The sequence below is a fragment of the Rana temporaria genome, chromosome 5 (genome assembly GCF_905171775.1).
Source record: "Rana temporaria chromosome 5, aRanTem1.1, whole genome shotgun sequence".
Classification (NCBI taxonomy): Eukaryota; Metazoa; Chordata; class Amphibia; order Anura; family Ranidae; genus Rana; species Rana temporaria.
In genome coordinates this window covers 325,454,394-325,477,321 of record NC_053493.1, presented here as the reverse complement: position 1 = coordinate 325,477,321, position 22,928 = coordinate 325,454,394, and the positions used below count along the sequence as shown (strand labels likewise).

Here is a 22,928-nt window from a genome sequence, read left to right as displayed (position 1 = left end):
TTGGAGAAAGATAGAAGGAAAAAAAAAAAAGAAAGAAATGACAAACATAAATTTCTTAACATATAATGTAAGAGGCCTCAATTGCCCGGAAAAAAGGCATATGATATTAAGAGAGGTCGAAAGGTATTCAGCTGAAATAGTTTTTTTACAAGAGACCCACATAACATTGGATTCTAGTGTTAGACTGTATTCTCGGGCAGTTCCCACCTGGTACTATGGGGACTCCCCAAAGAAGAGAGCTAGGGGGGTCGCCATAGGAATAGGGAAGAACATCGCTTTCACGGTAGAAGATAGGAAGGTAGACCCCGAAGGCCGTTATTTGTTTTTAAAAGGAGTACTCCAAGGAAAAAGATACACGTTAGCAAACATATACTGCCCAAACAGCCAACCACACAAATACCTGAGGGGGATTTTGAATGCTTTAATGGATTTTAAATGTGGACATGTAATATTAGCAGGAGACCTCAACCTTTCAATGGACTACCAACTGGATAGCACGTCCGGGGCACAGAGGCGTAATATTAAACAGCTAAGAATACTAGGAAAAAAAATGCACAGCTGCTGTTTAATAGATCCTTGGAGAATTGCATATCCAAACAAAAGGGACTATACTTATTACTCCTCTGTGCATGGAACATATTCAAGACTGGACTATCTATTGGTAGACCACGAGCTACTAGAAGAGGTAGTTAAAATATCAATAGGAGTAACTACAATCTCAGACCATGCCCCTGTAACACTGACAATTAGATTTAAAGAGATAGAGCAAAGAAAAGGATCATGGAATTTAAATGAAGAACTTATAGAGGACAGCGAGGTAGATAACATAGTGAGAACTGACTTGGATCAATATTTTACTCTCAATAACACTCCCGAAGTAAGCGTAGCCACGGTTTGGGAGGCCCACAAGGCATACATCAGAGGGAAACTAATTTCGATAGGAGCAGGGAAAAAAAAGATAAGAAAACTAAATATGGAAAATTTAACAAATGAGCTTTTTAAACTGGAGCAAACGCATAAAGAGCGAGGGGAAAGTGAAATATATCAAGAAATTCTTATAAAGAGGGCCCAGCTCAGAGACTTGATGAAGGTTGAAACAAGGGACATATTCAAAAACGTTAGAAAAGAGAGGTATAAATGGGGGAATAAACCAGGGAAATACTTAGCTAAAATATCCAGGGAAAAAAAAAAAAAAAATTACATAGAAAAAATAAAAAATCAAGACGGCCTAGTGAAATATAAGACGTCTGAAATTGCGGATTCTTTTCGGACCTATTACAGCTCATTATATTCAATAAGGCTCAACGAATCTCAAGAGCAGGAAAAAACTAGAAAAACGAAAATTAGGGAATACCTAAAAGAAGTGAAATTACCTAAAATCCCTCAAAAGGATATTGAATCACTAGAGGCTCCAATAACGCAAGATGAGATATACAGAGCTTTCCAGGAAACACCGAGTGGTAAGAGTCCAGGCCCTGATGGCCTGCCGATTAAATATTACAAAAAATTTAAAGAACTCCTGGTCCCAGAGATGTGTAACTATTTTAATAAAATAGGAGAGGAAGAGGAAATGAGAAAAGAATCCCTATTGGCAAATATTTCTATTATCCCTAAAACAGGAAAAGATGGAACTCTGTGCTCCAACTATCGACCAATAGCATTGCTAAACGCAGACCTGAAGGTATATGCGAAAATATTAGCAACTAGGATAAAGGGTTTAATGCCGCAATTAATAAACGCAGATCAGGCAGGCTTTGTAATAGGCAGAGAAGGGAGAGATAATAGCATAAGGACCCTGTTGGTGTTACAACACGATCCAAAAAAGAAACCCCCAGTCGTACTCATGTCATTAGATGCTGAAAAAGCATTCGACAGAGTCGACTGGGGGTTTATGATGGAAACTCTACAGAACGCAGGCCTGGGACCAAGGTTTATGAAATGGGTAAAGAATTTATATAGTCACCCGACGGCAAGGGTGAAGGTCAATGGGAGTATGTCGTCTGTATTCGAAATGAAAAATGGAACCAGACAGGGGTGCCCGCTCTCACCTCTCCTATATGTAATAGCTCTGGAACCTTTGTTAGCAAAAATCCGGGAAAACCCGGATATAGGGGGGGTGAGAGTGGGAGATGAAGAACATAAGGTGGCGGCGTACGCAGACGACATACTCCTATATCTGACCAAACCTAGGGTTTCCCTCCCTAATGTCATAAAAGAAATAAAAAGATACGGTGAACTATCAAATTTTAAAATAAACCCGATTAAAACAGTAATTTTGAATTTGGGGATAGATAAAAAAGAAGCAGAAGAACTACAGAAAGATTTTCCATTTACATGGGAGAAAGAAGCTATAACATATTTAGGAATAAAAATTACATCAACACTTGAAAAACTTTACTCGGTTAACTTTGTCCCCTTAATTAACGACATTAATCAAGATCTGAAAAATCTAGCAAAAAAACGCATTTCTTGGATAGGTAAGATCAATGCGTTTAAAATGATGATATTACCGAAGATTACATACAAACTTCAAATGCTCCCAATTAAAATACCACAAAGTTTTTTTTAAGTAATCAAAACAGTAATCTTGAAATACATATGGGCAGGTAAAAAGGCTAGACTAAGCTATTCATTGTTGAGCATGAAAAAAAAAGGAGGGGGGTTGGGGCTCCCTGACATAAAAAGATATTATTTCGCAGTTAATTTAGCTAGGTTGATAGAATGGTCAAATACACACACAAAAAAAAAATGGGTACAAATGGAAGAAAAATTAAGTAGCACACAATTAAATAGAAATATATGGATACCACCAAAAATGAGGGAATTGGGCACAAATACACATAGTATAACAAGGAATGTATTTAGAGTGTGGGATATACTATTTAGACGGGAAAAATGGGAGTATAATTCCCCATTAATCCCATTAGCAGGCACAAATTTTTTTCCACCAGGTAATGGAACACGTTTTGGAAAGTTATTGGGGGAGAAAAAATTAAAAGACATTGTCACACGGGGAAAAATTAAATTAAGACAAGATATAAAGATAGGAGAAGGGGAACAAAGGATGAGTGAATGGGAGTATTTGCAGCTAAAACACTTTGTGAGCACACTAGCACAACCGATTAGGGAAGACAAGACACTACACCCAATAGAAAAAATATGCAATATGGACAAGCCCCTGAAACATGGTATATCAAAAGCATACGGGATACTAACGGAGCTCGAGACCCAGGACACACTTCCCTTCTTAGAAAAGTGGGAAAACGACTTGGGCATAAAGATTGATAAAATACAAACGATAGGAGCAGTATACAACTATGCTTCGGATATTACCACCATAGAAGCAAACTATAAATGCATGGTTCGATGGCACTTGACTCCATCAAGAATGAGTAAGATTCACCCACATAACTCAGAGTTATGTTGGAGAGATTGTAAACAAAAAGGAACAAATATGCACATATGGTGGGACTGCCCGAGAATACAGGAATACTGGAAAGAAATCGTGGAATATACGGTAGAAATAACAGGAGAAAGGATTCCCTGTAGCCCGCTGACCTGTCTGTTTCACGGAACTGAAAAAAAAAAAAAACAATATGGAACAACTCTGGTCCCAGTGTTGCTAAACGCAGCAAAGGCCCTGATCCCAAAAAATTGGTTACTTCCAAAGAGGCCATCAATTAAAGAGTGGATAGAAAGGATGGAATATATAGAAGAGATGGAGTATCTTGCCTGTAGAGAGACAGGAGAAGAGGACAAATACAGGGCGATTTGGGAAAAATGGAAAGTGTTTAAATCTACAGAGAAGTTTGTCCGGGGAATGACAGAAGTAGATAGGTGAGAAACCAAATAGAAGATTGCATGACACACAGATCCAGGATGGGGGGGGGAAGGGGGGAAAAAAAAAAAAAAAAAAAAAGGGATTAGTTATGATATAATAGTAAGTAATGTCGTCAGACCTATGAATCGCTAAAAGAATAATGAATGGCTCAAAAAACATCAAATCTCTAACCGTATAATAGAAAAGGAATCTAAATATATAATTAATATAAAGGAAAAAAAAAAAAAAAATTAAACTCCACGGATGATGCGAAGCCACAAGAGAGACGCTAAGGGCGGTCGAACCGTGAGCTTGTCCCACGATCATACGTGAGCAGAGTCTGACGTGAAAAAAAAAAAAAAAAAAAAAAAAAAACAGATTCCAGCCTGAATTAATGTAAAGGAGTTCTAGATACCTTGTTGTTAGAGGTGACATGGTCATCAGAGGAATCAAACAGAATTCATTCAGCCAATTCCATAGCAGTGGCATACATCAAATATCAGAGAAGAACCAGACATCTGTTTCTGGCAAGAGACTTAGAAAGGATTCTAACTTGGACAAAACTAAGCATTCTAGCCTTGTCTACCTTTCATAGCTGTTAAAACCCAGGTCTTAAGAGACAGGGGTCTCTATGATTCAGTAATGTCCACACTGTTAAAAACTAGAAAGTCTACCCTCCACACAAGGTCTACCATCACATATATAATGTTGTTGACTTGGCCCAGTGTAAGGAAAGCAAATTTCATCCCAGTAAATACTCTGTAGGAGGAATCCTAACCTTTGAACAATCTTGCCTCAATCAGCATTTGGCCCTGATTATCAATAAAGGCAAAATCTTGGCCCTTCAGATCTTTATTCAAAGTCTGCTAATCTACCATTAATTGGTTAAGACTTTTATATATGGTGTCTCTCATGTTGCTTCTCATGTACAACTTCCTTTTTCTCCATGGGACCTTAATTTAGATTTTCTAGATACTTAAAAAAATCACTTGTACCTATTAGGGATAATACTTCGTCCACTCTCACAAGGTTATATTCCTTGTTACAATCACCTTTGTAAGGTATGCATTTTAGTTGGTGACCTTGTCCTGTAAAGAACCCTAATTGAACTTATACAAAGATATAGTGGCACTGAGGCCTAGAACCCCCTTCCTTCTTAAGGAGATTTCAGCCCTCCACCTAACCATGTTGTTCTTCCATCACTGTCCAGCTCCAGTACGCCAGATGGAAATTACTCTTCACTACCACTACCCAGATGTTGTTCATGCTGTGCATATTTACCTCTCAGCCACTGCTTTCAGTAGCAACACTATCTCTTGTTGTTATTCCTGAAGGGGAACCAGCCTCTCATGCCACCATTTCTCTGCGACTTACATACATTATTGTTTAGTCTTATTGCCTTAAGGATAAGGTCCCACCTTAAAAAAGAACAAGAGAGCTATGGTTTCCATAATTAAAGTAGTTCATCTTAGTAGTAACCTCATCTTTTTTTAACAACACAATGGAAATTAGTTTAACACAGGAGAACAATTTCTCCCCACAAAGTTCAGAAACACCTACCGTTTTTGTTTACAGACACATTTTCCTTCCTATGTACCGCTTTCCTGAACTTCCAGGTGGGAGACAAGCACCTGATAACAAATATCGGGACCACATGACATATTTTTTGCACCAGTATGCATGCATGCCTAGTGTGTATGGGGCCCAAAGATGCTTTTTCGAGGACCCTAAACATCAGTGAGCATTTAATCCTTGCAGTGAGGGTCAGCCCCCACAATAGGAGAGGATTTTTGTTTTTCCCCAAGTTCAGCTTTAACAGACCAAAAGGGAATCAAATAAGAGAAGCTCCTTGTTAGGGTTTACTTGCACTTTAATTTAAAATGCTGGTGGATTCAAATTATGGAGGAATAACAACAGTCATTGTCTTCCCTACAATTTGCCAGACTTCACTGAAAAACAACATCAGTATTGTAAAATCTAAAAACATTTAATAAATTATCCTAAAAACCAGGCTTGAAGTAAAGTGAATTTCTGGCAAAGTGAAATAACTTTTTACATTTACGCTTGATAACTACCGTATGTCCTAAAGTCTTTATAAAGCACCATTAGCACAAAACAATGGCTGACTACTCCAAACCTTGTTTAGCCCACTTCATTGTTAAGCTGCTAAGTGCTGACTCGATGTGTATTTCATATGTGACTTTTTGGCATGAAATCTGAAAATTTTGAAAAAACATTTGTTTGTTTTATTTTTATCTGCGGCACAGTTGACTATTCACTGGACGTGCTTTATCATTTTAAGTAGTGCGTCCCTCCATCACTACTACTCTAAACTAAATTCTATCTTTGGTGGAGTTTTTTTTATGTTATTCAGAAAAGCAAGTTAGTATGCAATTTGCAACATAAGTTATCACAAACATTTTATAACCAAAGTATATTCAGTTTAAATAAAATCAGTATATGTTTTTTTTTTTTTTTTTTTTTTTATTGCTTTAACATTAACTGCATTTCCTTATATCCTGTTAAATGCATATTTCTGATTGGGCAGGTTATGGTATTTATATATATATATATATATATATATATATATATATATATACAGTACAGACCAAAAGTTTGGACACACCTTCTCATTCAAAGAGTTTTCTTTATTTTCATGACTATGAAAATTGTAGATTCACACTGAAGGCATCAAAACTATGAATTAACACATGTGGAATTATACATAACAAAAAAGTGTGAAACAACTGAAAATATATTTCATATTCTAGGTTCTTCAAAGTAGCCACCTTTTGCTTTGATTACTGCTTGGCACACTCTTGGCATTCTCTTGATGAGCACCCCATCACTCTCCTTCTTGGTCAAATAGCCCTTACACAGCCTGGAGGTGTGTTTGGGGTCATTGTCCTGTTGAAAAATAAATGATGGTCCAACTAAACGCAAACCGGATGGAATAGCATGCCGCTGCAAGATGCTGTGGTAGCCATGCTGGTTCAGTATGCCTTCAATTTTGAATAAATCCCCAACAGTGTCACCAGCAAAGCACCCCCACACCATCACACCTTCTCCTCCATGCTTCAGGGTGGGAACCAGGCATGTAGAGTCCATCTGTTCACCTTTTCTGCGCCGCACAAAGACACAGGGGTTGGAACCAAAGATCTCAAGTTTGGACTCATCAGACCAAAGCACAGATTTCCACTGGTCTAATGTCCATTCCTTGCGTTCTTTAGCCCAAACAAGTCTCTTCTGCTTGTTGCCTTTCTTTAGCAGTGGTTTCCTAGCAGATATTCTACCATGAAGGCCTGATTCACACAGTCTAAACAGTTCTAGAGATGTGTCTGCTGCAAAAGGTGGCTACTTTGAAGAACCTAGAATATGAAATATATTTTTAGTTGTTTCACACTTTTTTGTTATGTATAATTCCACATGTGTTAATTCATAGTTTTGATGCCTTCAGTGTGAATCTACAATTTTCATAGTCATGAAAATAAAGAAAACTCTTTGAATGAGGTGTGTCCAAACTTTTGGTCTGTACTGTATATATATATATATATATATATATGATGTATTCTACTGAATAACAAAACGTTGGGTTTTCTTAAGGAGACAAATGCTGTTGTAAGATCAATACATTGTTCTATGGAAAATGACTGCGAGAAAGAAAATAATTATATTGAAAAGATGAATTAACCATAATTTGTGGTAATAGAATGATACCTTACAGTATTGATCTGTCTTTAGATGAGGTTTTATTTTATTGTTCTTTTGTCATCAAAGTAGAAATCTTATAATAAAAGCAAATGCACAGCTAACGATGCAAATAATGAAGATGCCCTTTTGTGAAGAAGACATAATAGATATATTTTAGAGAAATTATTTTTGAAGTCAAATTTATTGAATCTGGCCCAATATTTTTTATGCTTAGCTACTTATACAAAATACTGAGGTTCTCACTGACTTCTTTCGCACATCAATCACATTACGAACACAGCCGACCTTGATTTGTACTATTATTTTCTTTTTTTTTTTTACAGAGGACTTTCCATTGATGTGACTTTAGTAAACTGATATTTGATTGGTAGCTTTAAGTTATTGCATCTTAGATATAAGGGGGCAGATCCACAAAAGAATTACTCCCACGTATCTCTTGATACGCCGCGTAATTTCAAATTTTGCGCGTCGTATCTTTGTTTTGTATCTACAAAACAAGATACGACTGCATCTCGGATCGATCCGACAGGCGTACGTCTTAGTACGCTGTCGGATCTTAGGTGCAATTTTTCGGCGGCCGCTAGGTGGCGTTTCCATCGAATTCTGCGTCGAGTATGCAAATTAGCTTGTTACGGCGATCCACGAACTTACATCCGGCCGGCGCATTTTTTTACGTCGTTTGCGTTCGGCTTTTTCCAGCGTATAATTACCCCTGAGGCGTACTCAATGTTAAGTATGGCCGTGGTTCCCACGTCGCCTTTTGAATTTTTTACGTCGTTTGCGCAAGTCGTTCGCGAATAGGGATTTGCGTAGAATGACGTCACCGTCGTAAGCATTGGCTTGTTCCGGTTTAATTTCGAGCATGCGCACTGGGATACCTCCACGGACGGCGCATGCGCCGTTCAAAAAAAACGTTGTTTACGTCGGGTCACGACGTATTTACATAAAACACGCCCCTATCACATCCATTTGAATTCCGCGGCCTTACGCCGCCAAAGATACACTACGCCGCCGTAACTTACAGCGCAAATTCTTTGAGGATTCGAAAAAAAATAAGTTATGGCGGCGTAGTGTTTCTTAGATACGCTGCGCCCGGCGGAGATATGCACCGAGGTACATGAATTTGCCCCATGGTTTTTACTAAGTGTACCTTCTTTTGAATGTTTTTATCATATGTTTAGTTTGAATTGTCTAGATCTGAGACAGGTTTATTATAATAACTGTAGCCAGTTGGACCATACCCACAGTTACATCATGACCTAGCTCCACTATGCCACATATACACTTTTCTTTTTAAACCATACTTTAGCTCTGGAAGATTTTCATTTCTTAAAATGTAATAAGGACATACCTATACAGTAGGTAGCTATTTTCCATATGAATAGCTATCAAAAGATCATATTCCCTTTCTTTAACCTACTGTGCACATACACCCCCTTCCTGCCCAGACAAGATTTTAGCTTCCGGCACTGCGTCGCTTTAACTGACAATTGCGCGGTTGTGTGACATGGCTTCCAAACAAAATTGACGTCCTTTTTTCCCCCACAAATAGAGCTTTCTTTTGGTGGTATTTGATCGCCTGTGCGGTTTTTATTTTTTGAGCTATAAACAAAAAAAGAGCGTAAATTTTGAAAAAAAACACAATATTTTTTACTTTTTGCTATAATAAATATCCCATTTTTTTTAAAAATATGACGTCCTGTCGGAACAATAGAGCATTCCGCCCGCCGTCATTTGACGGCGGGTGGTTGTTAAGTGGTTAAACTGTGGATTTAATTAATTGATTTATTCAGTCATTTACCTGTTCACTTGCATTATATGGCTCCTAAGGCATATAATAAAGATGTAATAATGAAATAAAAAGTTTTTTGAATAAAATGATTTTGTATACAGCAGAAACCCTGCCTGTGTTGAAGGTCTGATTACAGTCAGTTTTATTTGTATGTTCTTATGAAACCCTGCAAAGTTTCTGTGGCGATGACATTGGAATATTTACTTTGTTAGAATCACCCCTTTACTTAACACACATTATTAACAAATAAGAATAAAAATAATGCAGTAGCATTGTTTAAAATGCACTTACAGACATTCTGCTTTTGCATACACTTAACTAACACTGAAAATGACATTATTAATAGGTTTATTAACATTACCATTTACAGTTACCTGTCTAGGTGAAATCAAGTTTTAATTAAGATCAGTACAGTAGTCATAATTTGGAACACAAAGTTGTAGTCTGCAGCCAGCCGTTTAATTACTACCAGGCAGTTGCTGAGCAGTTCCTTACATACAAGACGTACTATATTCATTAATTAGCTGCATACACATGGGAGTTTTAACATGTCTCTAGCTTTTAGACCAGTCTAACATTTCACAGGGACCACTAATGTCATTTTCCTTTTTCCTTTTGTAAAAATTATTGTTAAGTGAAAAATGAAAGCAAGGTTGAACTTAAACCAGATGGAAGTGTACAATGTTCTCTTTGCGTTTCTAATTAAAAGCACAGTATGGCTGTAGTAGATTTGGCAAATTGCAAACAAAATGGCCTTGTTTACATGACTATCAACAAGCTGAAAGCTTTAGCCAAAGAGACAAATGTACATATGTTTGGCCTAAGAGCGTAAACATAATGCTGTATTTTGAGTTAAATGCAGCATTTAAAAGAAATCTGATGTCTTTGTGTGTGGCATGTCTGTGCGTAAGTATAGTCAACTCAAGAAATATTGATTAAATGCCATAATATAAAAGTCATCCATTTAATTATCTAAATATATATGTCAGCCAATATATCTGCATGCAGTTTTTGGCTGTGGATGACTTCTTTACTTATTTAAATGAAAGTCTATGAATGGTTCACACAATAGGTTTTTATCAATAGCTGTGAGGGTTTCACTGAGCAAAAATCTTTCCAGTTTAGGTTAAACAAAGCCTGATGTGCTGCACTCCCTGGGTGTCTTGCTCTGTAATTGATTTACTTACATCAGTGAATCAGCAAGGATTTGCAATTGCATAAGAATTTTACTTTGCAAACATTATCGGGTTCATTTCATAAGAAAAAAAAAACAATGTAGCAAACACAGTAACCAATAGCAAACATTTAGCAATCACGATTAACTGTTCTGAGAGCTCTAAACTGATTAAAGGTAACATTTGATTGGCTGGTATAGGCTATAGCATTTTGCAGATTTTGACTGCTCTCTGTGCTGTAGTAATAAATACACCTATATATGGATAATTATTTAATGATGTTTAAACCTATAATCTTGATAAAAAAATATAGACTCAGGGATCCTAGCAGGAGTTTAATGATCAGGTATCACGTGTAAGCACAGTGTTAGAGTATTGTAACATATGCCTCTCTTTAGTCTTTATAATCCATATGCCATAAAATTAGTTAGAGCTGTTTGACTCAACAGCAACACCTCATTATTTTATTCTTCAGTATTTATTCCAATGTTTGCTGCCTCATGAAATTACTGCTAATGTGTTATAGAAGGGCAATTTTGACACAAGTGAGAAGGATTTAATTCCCACGCATTCTGTCCTGCTGGTATGTCCTTCCCTCCCCTGGTAGAAGTAGCAAGAGTAAATAGTTAATTTGCTTCAATTATAAGCCTGTCCTGCTAAATTAGAAGCAGCAGGGATATGAAGAGGCAGAATTACACTTATGAGCTGACAAATCCTCAGAGCCCACAAACTGATGTCTTTTTCTTGGAGCCACAGAAATACCGTTCATTTTATGTCAGTCAAATCAGTTACACGTTATTGGCGCTCACACATTCACTAGTCACGTTGCTTAATCACTCTATAAATGGCCAATGTCTTGGGCTTTAAAGATAGCTTGCCCCAATGTAATGTTTTAGCGCCTGGCATCTGGAGGTTTGTTATACTGGTTACAACAAACTATTAAACTTTGGGCTTATGGTTTATAGCACTGCAACACTTTAATTCACTAGTGCAATAATCCAGCAATAAAACCCCTGCTAATAGAGATAATTACATGATATTTCAAGGTATTCATTGGTATCACTATATAACATTAACCCCTTTCAGCTGGTAGGTGAGCTGCCAATTATGCTGCGATCATTGCTATTGGCTATCACAGTGGTCTTGTGATCAGGGGATCCCGTTCCCAACTCCCAGTTGTAAGTAGTGACCACACACAGTGCTGGGGCTCCAGCACAGGACAGTGCCCCAATTTGTATAAATATATGTGGCAGCCAGCATTTAAGCCCTCCCTGACACATATATGCATATGGCTGATGGTAGGAAGTAAAAAAAAAAAACAGGTAGAATGAAATCTACAGTAACTAGAATAGTGGAGATTCTCTGGTGTTCATAACCTATCATTCTATGTATTTATATTAATATGTACCAGACATAAGCTTGAAAAAAATTAAGATTAACATTTCTAAGGTGGACAGAGTGTGCCTCAATCTCCACCTCATTGTTCAAAATAATGAATATAAGATACCAATTTTTTTTTTTTTAGGCACAATAACAATATGCAAAAACATTATACATTCAGATTAAGCAATGTCTCCTAAAGAAAATTGGCATTTTTAGGGGCAAAGTACAAACAAAACTCGGGGACAAAATAAAGTATATTTGGGGAATAAAAATGTCAGCATTTCTCATAAAACCAATCAAATTCTAAGAATCCATTTCTAAACCTTAATTCTGTTTTTAAGAAACTGGCCTATTTGTTATAGAAAAGCCCCAAATGTCATGCTGCAACATTGCCAGATTATATTGCTTTATTAGAGATGCATTAGACTTAGTAAGATCCTTGTGGTTTATTCATCAAGATGCCTCAATGAAGAGTCAATAGATTTTCAAGATATTTGAAAAGCTTTGTATGATTAAATGTTTTAAATGTGTGTTATTTGCAGGTGTATAAGAAGAAAACTGAATCTGCCAAAAAAGAGTATCTGAAGCAGTTGGCTGCATATAGAGCAAGTCTTGTATCCAAGGTAATGTCAAATATTTATGCCATACATTCTTCCAGTACTACTTAAATGGCTTGCCAATATTATGTAACATCCCATAACCGAAAAATGGGAAACTCATTTACTGCAATCATTTTTTACAACCAATATTGTTTGAGATTCAAAACAAGTTACAACTTAGCTGTTTGTGTAATGAAAGTAACAATTTAGTTCTGAGTGGATGATAATTGGAGCATTTATTCCTATGTATCCTAGCAGCTTAGGGCAGATCACTATTGGTATTCATTTGGGTTCTCTTGATTTTTTCTGTGTTAGTTTGTGTGTCAGAAGATTCCACAATGTAGGCAACAGTTCCAGTACAATAACAGCTAATGCAAAATAAGCAGCAAGGGAAATAAATTGTATATTTAACTTACAGCTTAACCACTTGTCTACTGGGAACTTTTACCTCCTTCCTGCCCAGGTCAATTTTCAGCTTTTAGCTCTGTCGTAATTTGAATGACAATTGCGTGGTCATGCAGCACTATACCTAAACAAATTTTTTATCATTTTTTTTTTCACACAAATAGAGCTTTCTTTTGGTGGTATTTAATCACCACTGGATTTTTATTTTTTGCATAGAATGCATTAAGGTGAAAAAACATTTACCTTTACAACCCCTTTAAAGAGGTTGCACTCATGGTAACTGATAGGCACTAATGAGCACTGATGAGCCGGAACATATGAGGCACTGATGGGCATTGATAGGCACTGATTAGCTGCACTGGTGGACACTGATCGGGTGGCACGGGTGGGCACTGATGAAGAGGAACTGGTGGGAACTCATTAGGCTGTACTGATCGGCAGCACTAATAGGCACTGATGAGGCAGCACTGATGGGTGTTGATTGGCACTGATAGGTGGCACTAATAGGTGGTACTGATGGGCACTGGTAGGCAACACTGATAGGTGACACTGATGAGGAGGCACTGAATGGCAGCACTGTTGGGACTTCACTGATAATCAGGAGACTGATAATCAATGCCCTGATTATGAGTGTACATGTGAGTGTGCGATGTGGCTCCCAAACAAAATTGGCGTCCTTTTTTTCCCACAAATAGAGCTTTTTTTGGTGGTATTTGATCACCTCTGCGGTTTTTATTTTTTGCGCTATAAACAAAAATAGAGCGACAATTTTGAAAAAAATTCAATATTTTTTACTTTTTGCTATAATAAATATCCCCCAAAAATATATAAAAAAAATAGTTTTACTCAGTTTAGGCCGATACGTATTCTACCTATTTTTGGTAAAAAAATCGCAATCAGCGTTTATCGGTTGGTTTGCGCAAAATTCATAGCTTTGAAAAAATAGAGAATAGTTTTATTGCATTTTTATTAGTTTTTTTTTACTACAAATAGCGGCGATCAGCGATTTTTTTTTTGTGACTGCAACATTATAGCGGACACTTCGGACAATTTTGACACATTTTTGGGACCATTGTCATTTTCACAGCAAAAAATGCATTTAAAATGCATTGTTTATTGTGAAAATGACAGTTGCAGTTTGGGAGTTAACCACAAGGGGGCGCTGATGGGGTTATGTGTTCCCTGAAGTGTGTTTACAACTGTAGGGGGTGTGGCTGTAGGTGTGACGTCATCGATTGTGTCCCCCTATAAAAGGGATGACATGATCGATGCAGCCGGCACAGTGAAGAACGGGGAAGCCGTGTTTACACATGGCTCTTTCCCCGTCCTTCAGCTCTGGGGACCGATCGCGGGACTCCAGCGGCAATCGGGTCTGCGGGTCCCGGTCACGGAGCTTCGGACCGGGTCGCGGGCATGCGTCGCGGGTGCGCGCCCACAACCCACGTCTGGGTACTAGTACAGGACGTACCTGTACGTACATGTGCCCAGCCGTGCCATTCTGCCGACGTATATGTGCAGGAGGCGGTCCTTAAGTGGTTAATAGATATGTGTAAGGATTAGTTCTCTTCCTGATCTTTAAGGTTGTCATTGATCTCTTGCATCTTCAGTATGGTGATAATAACTGCCAAACATGCTGGGACTCCCATATGTAGCACATTCTCCTTATAGAGTACTCTATTAGGGATATTGCGACAAAGACATGAAGCAAGCTTTAGCAGTTTTATCACAAGTCCTCTAGTGGAGTTTTTCACAGAAATATACAGGAAATCCTCTTCTAAGGAGAAAACATATTTATTTACAGTACTCCTACTCATTCACTAAAAAAAGTTTAAATAAAAACAAAGACACAGCATTTGACAAATCCTGAAATTGAAAAAAAATTAAATATCCCACAATGTACATCCATGATGCCTGATGCCCACCAAAAGAAAATAAGAGATGACCCTAACCCAATGATGGTCAGTTACCTAATGACAGGTTCCTGAGCTGTCATCAGCAATTTAAAGGAAGGGGCAGGGATAATGATGACATTATTGCCCAAATATGATCATGTGGCCATACTTAATCATTGATGTCATCCCCTTGTCCCCGCCCACATAAATACATGGGCCAGGTGATGTCAAGTGGTTGGTAAGGACACATACGGTGCAGAAACCCGCTGCTTTGTTAATAATTACTGACAAACAGAAGCTGTTACATTTGTCCACTTCTGTTCAGAACAAACACACAACTCATACCTAAACACTGCCTTTTGATTAGATTTATTTTACTTTTTTTAAGTAAACAAATTACATTGTGTGAGTAAAGCAGTAAATTAAAGTGCACTAATTATTATGTTACATTTTGACTTTCTTCCTATATTACTTTACTTTATAACTACGGTACATATGAACTTTGTATTTATTATACCAAGTCATCCTATTAATAGGAAAAAAAATAGCTCAGTGCAGAACTACTGAAGAGATTCTTCAGCACAAACCATATGATAAAGACTCCCCATACTGTCTTTTCTATGGACACCCATGTCTAGTTTTGGCTTCTGTTTTGTGATCATGGTGAGGTGCACATGAATGTGCACCTCACCATGATCCATTTCACTTGGGGGAGTACTCACTTATGTTGCCAGCGGTTTAGAAATTAATGGCTGTGTGTTGAGTTATTTTGAGGGGACAGCAAATTTATACTATTATACAAGCTGTACACTCACTACTTTACATTGTAGCAAAGTGTCATTTCTTCAGTGTTGTCACATAAAACTATATAATAAAATATTTATACAAAAATATATATATATATATATATATTATATACATATAAATATATACACAGCTGGCTGTAGGTATTTGAGTTATTACTGTGAGGTTAAGTGTTATTTTAATTAAAGTCAGTATTTCATTTTTAAATGATTTGATGAAGGCATGTTGTTCTATTCAGTGCATGTTTACATTGTGGAAATGTATAAACTGCATTCTTTAGTGAAACATTACTCCTGAGAAATAATGTATATCCACTCCATAAATTGACCCAGTCCAATGCATTCATTAATTGAATTTGTAATGTGCTGCCAGCCCCTTGAGGGGGTAGATGAAGATCAATCAAAATTCCGGCCACTGAACATGCAATTTATCACACTAATGATCTTTTCACTAACCAGAACTAGCAGTTTACATTAAGTAAACATCACAACTTCAGTGGTTATACTAAACTTCAATCCATATAAATATTTCATGGCAAACTGCACAGGTATAGTTTTCGTTTATTTTATATTTTAAAGGGTTAGTCAGCATTTTGATCCTTGCAAAGGCAAAAGAGGCATTTACACCTTCCAGAAAATAAAATATCTTTCAATATAAAAAAAGCAACATTGGAAGTATAACTGACTGATTAGCATTGACTAGTGATCAACCAGGGAGATTTTAGGCCTGATTAAATCCTGCCCATCCTTAAAAAGGATCTTTGGGCCAAACTTAAAAAAGGTCAAACAGGCAGGCATTTAAATGCAGAAGAGAAATACATTGTCAATTTTTTTTCGGGAGCCACGTCAGACGACCGCGCAATTGTCATTCAAAATACGACAGCGCTGAAAACTAAAAATTGGTCTGGGCAGGAAGGGGGTGAAAATGCCCGGTATGGAAGTGGTTAAAAAAAAAGTGCAACAAATGAAAAACACAGAGGTGATCAAATACCACCAAAAGAAAGCTCTATTTGTGGGGGAAAAGTACATACATTTTATTTGGGTACAGCATCGCACAACCTTGCAATTGTCAGTTAACCACTTGCAGACCGCCCACCCTACATTTACTACAGCAGGACAGCCGTTCTGTGCTAGATCAAGTACCTAGTATGTGATCTGACACTTGCGGGACTGGGGCACGCGCGTGCACCACTGGCGACCTGCTCCTGCTGTGATCACACACAGCGGGAACCCAGCGGCAGGTACCGCAGACTTGATGTCTGCCGACACCCGCTGATTACACAGTACACAGGCATAATGACAATCTACCTATGTAAACAAGGCAGGTTAACATTCTGTCAGAAGGGAAGGTATTGATTATACAAAGCAGGAACACAGATTTTTGTCTTCCCCTATAGTCAAAGCACCTCCCACACCGTGAGTAAGCACAAGCTAGGCACACACTTGTGCGCAAGAGTATTTGTTTTCTGCTATTGATCGTCAGTTTTGTTGGTACAGTGACAGTGCACATGTTTTAGCACTAATAACTGGATTAGTGTCACTGATCCCCAAAAAGTGTCAAACGTGTCAGTTAGGTGTCCGATTTGTCCACCGCAATATCGCAGTCCCGCTATAAGTCGCTGATCGCTGCCATTACTAGTAAAAATAATTAAATAAAAAAAAAGATATCCCATAGTTTCAGATGCTATAACTTTTGCGCAAACCAATCAATATACGCTAATTGGGATTTTTTTAACAAAAATATGTAGCAGAATACACAATGGTCTAAATCAGTGGTTCTCAACTCCTGTCCCCAGGACCCACTAACAGGCCAGGTTTGCAAGATAACTGAAATACATCACAGGTGATATAATTTCCTGCTCAGTGATTGCAGTATTCTAGTCTGCATCTCCCTAAGGTAAAACTTAAAATCTGGCATGGTAGTGGGTCCTGGGGACAGGAGTTGAGGACCACTGGTCTAAATTGATGAAGGATTTATTTTTTATCTTTTATTGGGTATGTTTTATAGCAGAAAGTAAAAAATAAAAAAAGCGCAGAGGTGATCAAATACCACCAAAAGGACATACATTTTATCTGGGTACAGCGACGCACAACAGCGTATTTGTCAGTTAAAGTAACGCAGTACCATATCGCAAAAAATGCCCATGTTATGAAGGGGGTAAATCTTCAAGAACTGAAGAGGTTAATCAGCACCCAAACTTCATTAATTTCCTGCAAGCCTGCCTCGAACCGAACCTTGGTACTTTTTTCTCATCCCTAATTAGGATACCATTCTTACTGTGAGGACATTTTTCCTAGGCAATTAATAAGTGTAAAGCCCCATACACACCATCAGATTTTCTGCAGATTTTTGTCTTCAGATTTACCAAAACCATATAATATGAGGTCAAACCTTTAGAGTTTCAATTTGTATGCAATCAGGCAGGCCCTTGTACTACATGGTTTTGGTAAATCTGAAGACAAAAATCTGCAGATAATCTGATGGTGTGTATGGGGCCTCAGTAAAGACATAGGGCAGGCCTATGTCAACTTTTTAGTTAACCATTTTAAAAAATTTGTACCCAACTTTAAGTACGGTTAGTTTTATTTTCCAAGAAAAAGCGCATTGAGTTATGTTCTTTTATATGTTACCTTCTTTATTATATCACCTTCCAAGTAGGTTGTGCTAAAAGTAAATTCCCCCAACAATTCTCTGTCCAGTTTCCATATTACTGGTGAGACCAAAATGTAAAAAAAAATTCCAGTCCAAACATTACTTGGATATTACAAGGCCAAGAACAGTAAATGCTGATATCATCTGTTTTCATAATTGCCCTGATTTTCTCTTCTAAAGTAAATAGCTTCAAGTAACGGTTTCTTTTATGATCACCATCTCTTCAATTTAAATACAACATGACATGTAACAAAAATAAAATATCACTGCAAGCTTTTTAAGAAATACTGTAAACCATAAAAATACAGTCTTTGGCCACAAAGAGAATGTTCTTATTCCCTAGCCAACAAGATGTGAAAATAATTACTTCTTTACAGTGTACTACAAGTATGCTATGTATACAGAGAAAACTGTGGGTCATTTGTGATTAAAGTTGTACCTTCATTTTTAAACTTTCCTAGAAAAATATTAGCTCTAATGTGATTGGCTTTGTAAATACGGTAAAGTTATTGAGTCATTTAAGCATTGTAATTTTTTTTCCCAATAGAGCTACAACGATCCTATTGATAATAAGACATCACAGCCATCTCAGATGATGAATTCAAAGCCTCCCGTGTTCCATGGACCCGGACAGGCACACTCTACACTGTATCTCAGTTCCCCTTATCACCAACAGTCAACAATGAACCCACATTTATCCAACATGCATCCTGGAATCAACAGGAATATAGCTCCCAAACCCAACAACCAAATGCCAGTGACTGTTTCTCTAGCAAGCATGGCTGTTTCTCCCCCTCCATCTCATCAGATGAGTCCACCTCTCCACCAGCATATGCACATGCAGCAACACCAGTCAATGTCAATGCAGCAGTCAATTAATAACCAGCTACAGATGCAGAGTCAGTCAGCTTTGCATTCACCAGCAATGCAGCAGGTTAGTACCTTTTTACTTTCTTTAAAACTGTTCTGCTCCTAGAAATTTAAAAACAATGTTCACTTCACCAGAAGGCATTTTTCTCATATTATTTGAAATTACAGAGGAAAAGTAGGGTAAAAGGTTAGGGGTTCTCATTGCCGTGAGAAGTCCAAACCGTTTCCTCTTTTAACATTTGGCTGTGCTAAATAGTAAAAAGGGAATAATTTCTGATGAGACATAGGGTTGAAAAATGAGGAGACATAGGGATGAAAAATATTAGCCAGTAATCACAAGCACTTCTCATGTCTATTACTTAAATTGCTATTACTTGAATGTGACATGTTACATTGCTCAAATATTGCATGCAATGTTTACTTAAAGGCCACCTTTTTAGACCGTCTTTCATGTTGCTGTCATACTTAAGCAATAACATGTACCATGGTGGCTTACACCATCCCCAAAGACCAAATTACACCTCTCCCCTCCTCCTTACCCGAATAGTGGGTGCTTCTTCCTTCAGCAAATTGTGATCAGTTAACTTGCCTGTGCCTGGCTTCACCCACAGTAAATAAGTATCAAGAATGACTAGAATATTCAGGAATGTATAGGGAATGCCTTTAATTAGGTAAGTTTTTATACCAAGATAGAATCTGATTTGTAAACTTGTATTTATACGCCACATTTTAACTGAAAATGGAAGGTAACTGTTGAATACCTGGACACATTTATTCAACCTAAAACCTCTTTTTTTATCTGCTACTGGCAAAATGAAGTCCCAGATACAAAGGATATACAGTACAGAAATGATCATTTAACCAGTCAGCTGGTCAAATTATAATTTGTAGTTCTTGTTGAGGAGTGATGAAAATCCTCTAATCCTGGAGCCATATACCTAAATAACTTGTACATATTTGCACAATCCTGTTCGTTCATATCTGTTTATCCTTTCAAGCATGTATGGATATGGTCCTGTGTTTTTTCTGTGGATCGTGCATCTGAAAGCTTACTGTACATACTGTGAATTTATAAAATTGATAGCATTCTGAAAAATGTTGTGCCGTGACTTTTGCTTTCTTGTTGATTACAATCTTTATTTGCTGTGCCAGCAGCTTGTTATTCTAAATCTGACACATAGAGCTGGAATCACATCTTAAGTGTGAAATGTACAAATATGTCTCTTCAGTAAACAATTTTCGTTATGTGATATTTATTTTCTTGTAGAATTGTATATTTGTTCATGAACTGTGTGCAATCTGGTAAACAGTAAAGTACAGAAGAAAAGTATGAAATTGTCAGGATGTATTGTAAATAATAATGAGTAATGCAGAAAAATATGAGTTCAGTGAAAAAATGTTTTATCTAATACATTGGTATGATTATCTAATGATTGGATCTTTGGTGTACTGATTACTGTTGTAATGTGATCATTTGGGGATATTAAAATGGTCTGGTGCCAGCTACTATTTAATGGGGTTTTAAAATTTTAACAGGTTTTCCTACTTGTTCTACCTTTAAGGAAGTGCCTTTATTTTATTACATAGGACTATATTGGCTGGTAATGCAGTGGACTTTTCCATACAAAAACTTTAGGTTGCATTCCATAGATGGGAGATGGCTGGCTTAGTTTCCCTGTCATTCCCCAGTGAATTAGCAACATATACTCAGAGACATGGGAACATGATGGGACTTCCTTTAGGACAACGCAGCATACTTATCCATGCAGTAGCTTTTTGGTTGGGTTGCCTAGATGGGAGATGGTCAGCTTGATTTTCCCTGTCAAACCTCAGTGAAGAAGCTACATATGCTCACAGACACGGGAACATGATGGGACTTCTTTCATAACAACAATGCAGTAGTCTTTTCTGTATAACAGCTACAGATGAGTGCCTTGGGACTCAAAAAGGCAGTTACAGGTGGCCATACACTGACACAATCAATTGTATTACTGAGCCCTTGAGTCACAGGTGTTTATGTACAGTAGCCTGTTTCAATAAAAGGTTGACTGATACCATGGCTGTATGCACATCTGAACAGTAACATGTGGACAGGGACAGATGAGCAACCCTGGATGCAAAATGTGTACATACAGCAGTGGCATCTGTCAGGCTGTCTTTGATTTGTATAGGCTTCTGGTTGTGGCTATACACAACCACCTATGACTCCAGGTGCAAAAATACTCTGAACTCTGTCAGTGTAATGGTAGATGGATGCCATTACTTTTCTTGTCATTCTCCGGTAAAGCAAATGTCCAAATCTCGACGAGTTCAGCAGGATTTTCGGATCGTGTGTATCCAACTTTAAAATGCTAAATTCTTCAATGGCATAATTGCTGTGAACCAGTAATTGGCCCCAAATTTGCAGTGATAAAACAATAAAACATTATCATTTACTTTGCATCAACCATACATTTATTTTTTAAATGCAGTGTAGTCATAAAGAATTGCACAGGAATGTTTAATCCCTATATTATAGACACAGTGCTGTAAGACTAATTGCTTAGTCGTTGTTTGAACTTGTGCTATCAAGTAACCCTCAAACCTATGAATGCCCTAAAGCTGGTTGGAGACATGATAATCATCACTCAAGCCAGCTGTTTCTTACCAAATCGAGTGACAATGTCAACTCTGTGGCAACAGACATCGGGGATAATTTAATAAAGGCAAATAGACTGTGCACTCTGCAAGCACAGTTGCTCCAGAGCTCAGTAAATTAGGGTAAGCTCTTCTGACTTCCATCATCCAATCATGTGCAAGCAAAAATTATGTTTTTTTTTTCCTTACATGTGATTGGCTATTTTTTTCTGGAGCAACTGCACTGACAGGGGTTGCTTTACTAAAACTGGAGAGTCGATGCCACTGGCCACTGTCTGGTGCCACTGTGCATGGTAGCCAATCAACTTCTAACTTCAGTTTGGTCAATTAAACTTTGACAAGAAAAAAATGGAAGCTGTTTGGTTTCTCTACAGAGCTGCACCAGATTTTGCATTCTCCAGGTTCAGTAAATAAACCCCACAAAGTCTATTTGCTTTAAGTAAATCAACCCTGAAATCTGGCTGAACAATCTAGGGCTTTTGTTTGCATCAAAACTGCTTCTTTCCCTATACAAGCCTACAGGGATGCAAAAGCAACTTAAAGCAGGTTGAATGCAGGTCAGTAGTAGATCAACTGCAGGTCAAATAAATCTGTCACTGAATTCTAAATGTTCTTAGAAACATCTGAAGCTGATGTAAAAAAGTTGCCCTCCTTCCTTCTTCCAAGACACCCCAAATTCAATAGAGAGCCGCAATGATTAATAGTAAGGTGTGGAAAGCAGGAGGATGTGCCAGGGCTAAAATTAGCTTTGCACAATTGAGCTACTGGGGGACTAGAAACACAACAAAAGGTTTGTACAAGAAGCTCTAGGTGTTTGTATTGCATTAATTATTGCTATCACTGACGTTTTAAAGGTTTTAAATGTGCATGCTCCAGTCCTGTCACTATCATACAATAAGACATGTACTATACAATGTTTCAGTGGAAAGCTTTTTGATTCCCTTTGACCTTTCTCACCATAAACTCACTAGCTATCTCAACTTAGATAACTTATAAAAGCCAAGATAATTGTTGATTTGCTGTTTTTTTCTTAACCTCCCTGGCGGTAATCCCGAGTGTGGCTCGGGGGTTAAATATCAGTACCATTAGCGGTAACCCCCGAGCCACATTTGGGATTGCATTGCAGGATCCTGGTGCAGGTTACTTACCTTGTCCCCAGGATTCTGCAATGCCCCCCCCCCCCGCTGT

General features: G+C 37.7%; 1 protein-coding gene across 5 annotated transcripts in view; it reads left to right on the top strand.

The window, feature by feature from the left end:
• Positions 1-22,928, top strand: part of TOX (thymocyte selection associated high mobility group box) — a 300,519-nt gene that overhangs the window by 258,872 nt on the left and 18,719 nt on the right. For all 5 annotated transcript variants that reach the window (XM_040354249.1, XM_040354248.1, XM_040354251.1 and 2 more), the window contains 2 exons: positions 12,424-12,504; positions 18,781-19,167. In XM_040354249.1, the coding sequence (XP_040210183.1) occupies positions 12,424-12,504; positions 18,781-19,167 (468 nt within the window). The remainder of the gene's footprint in view (positions 1-12,423; positions 12,505-18,780; positions 19,168-22,928) is intronic.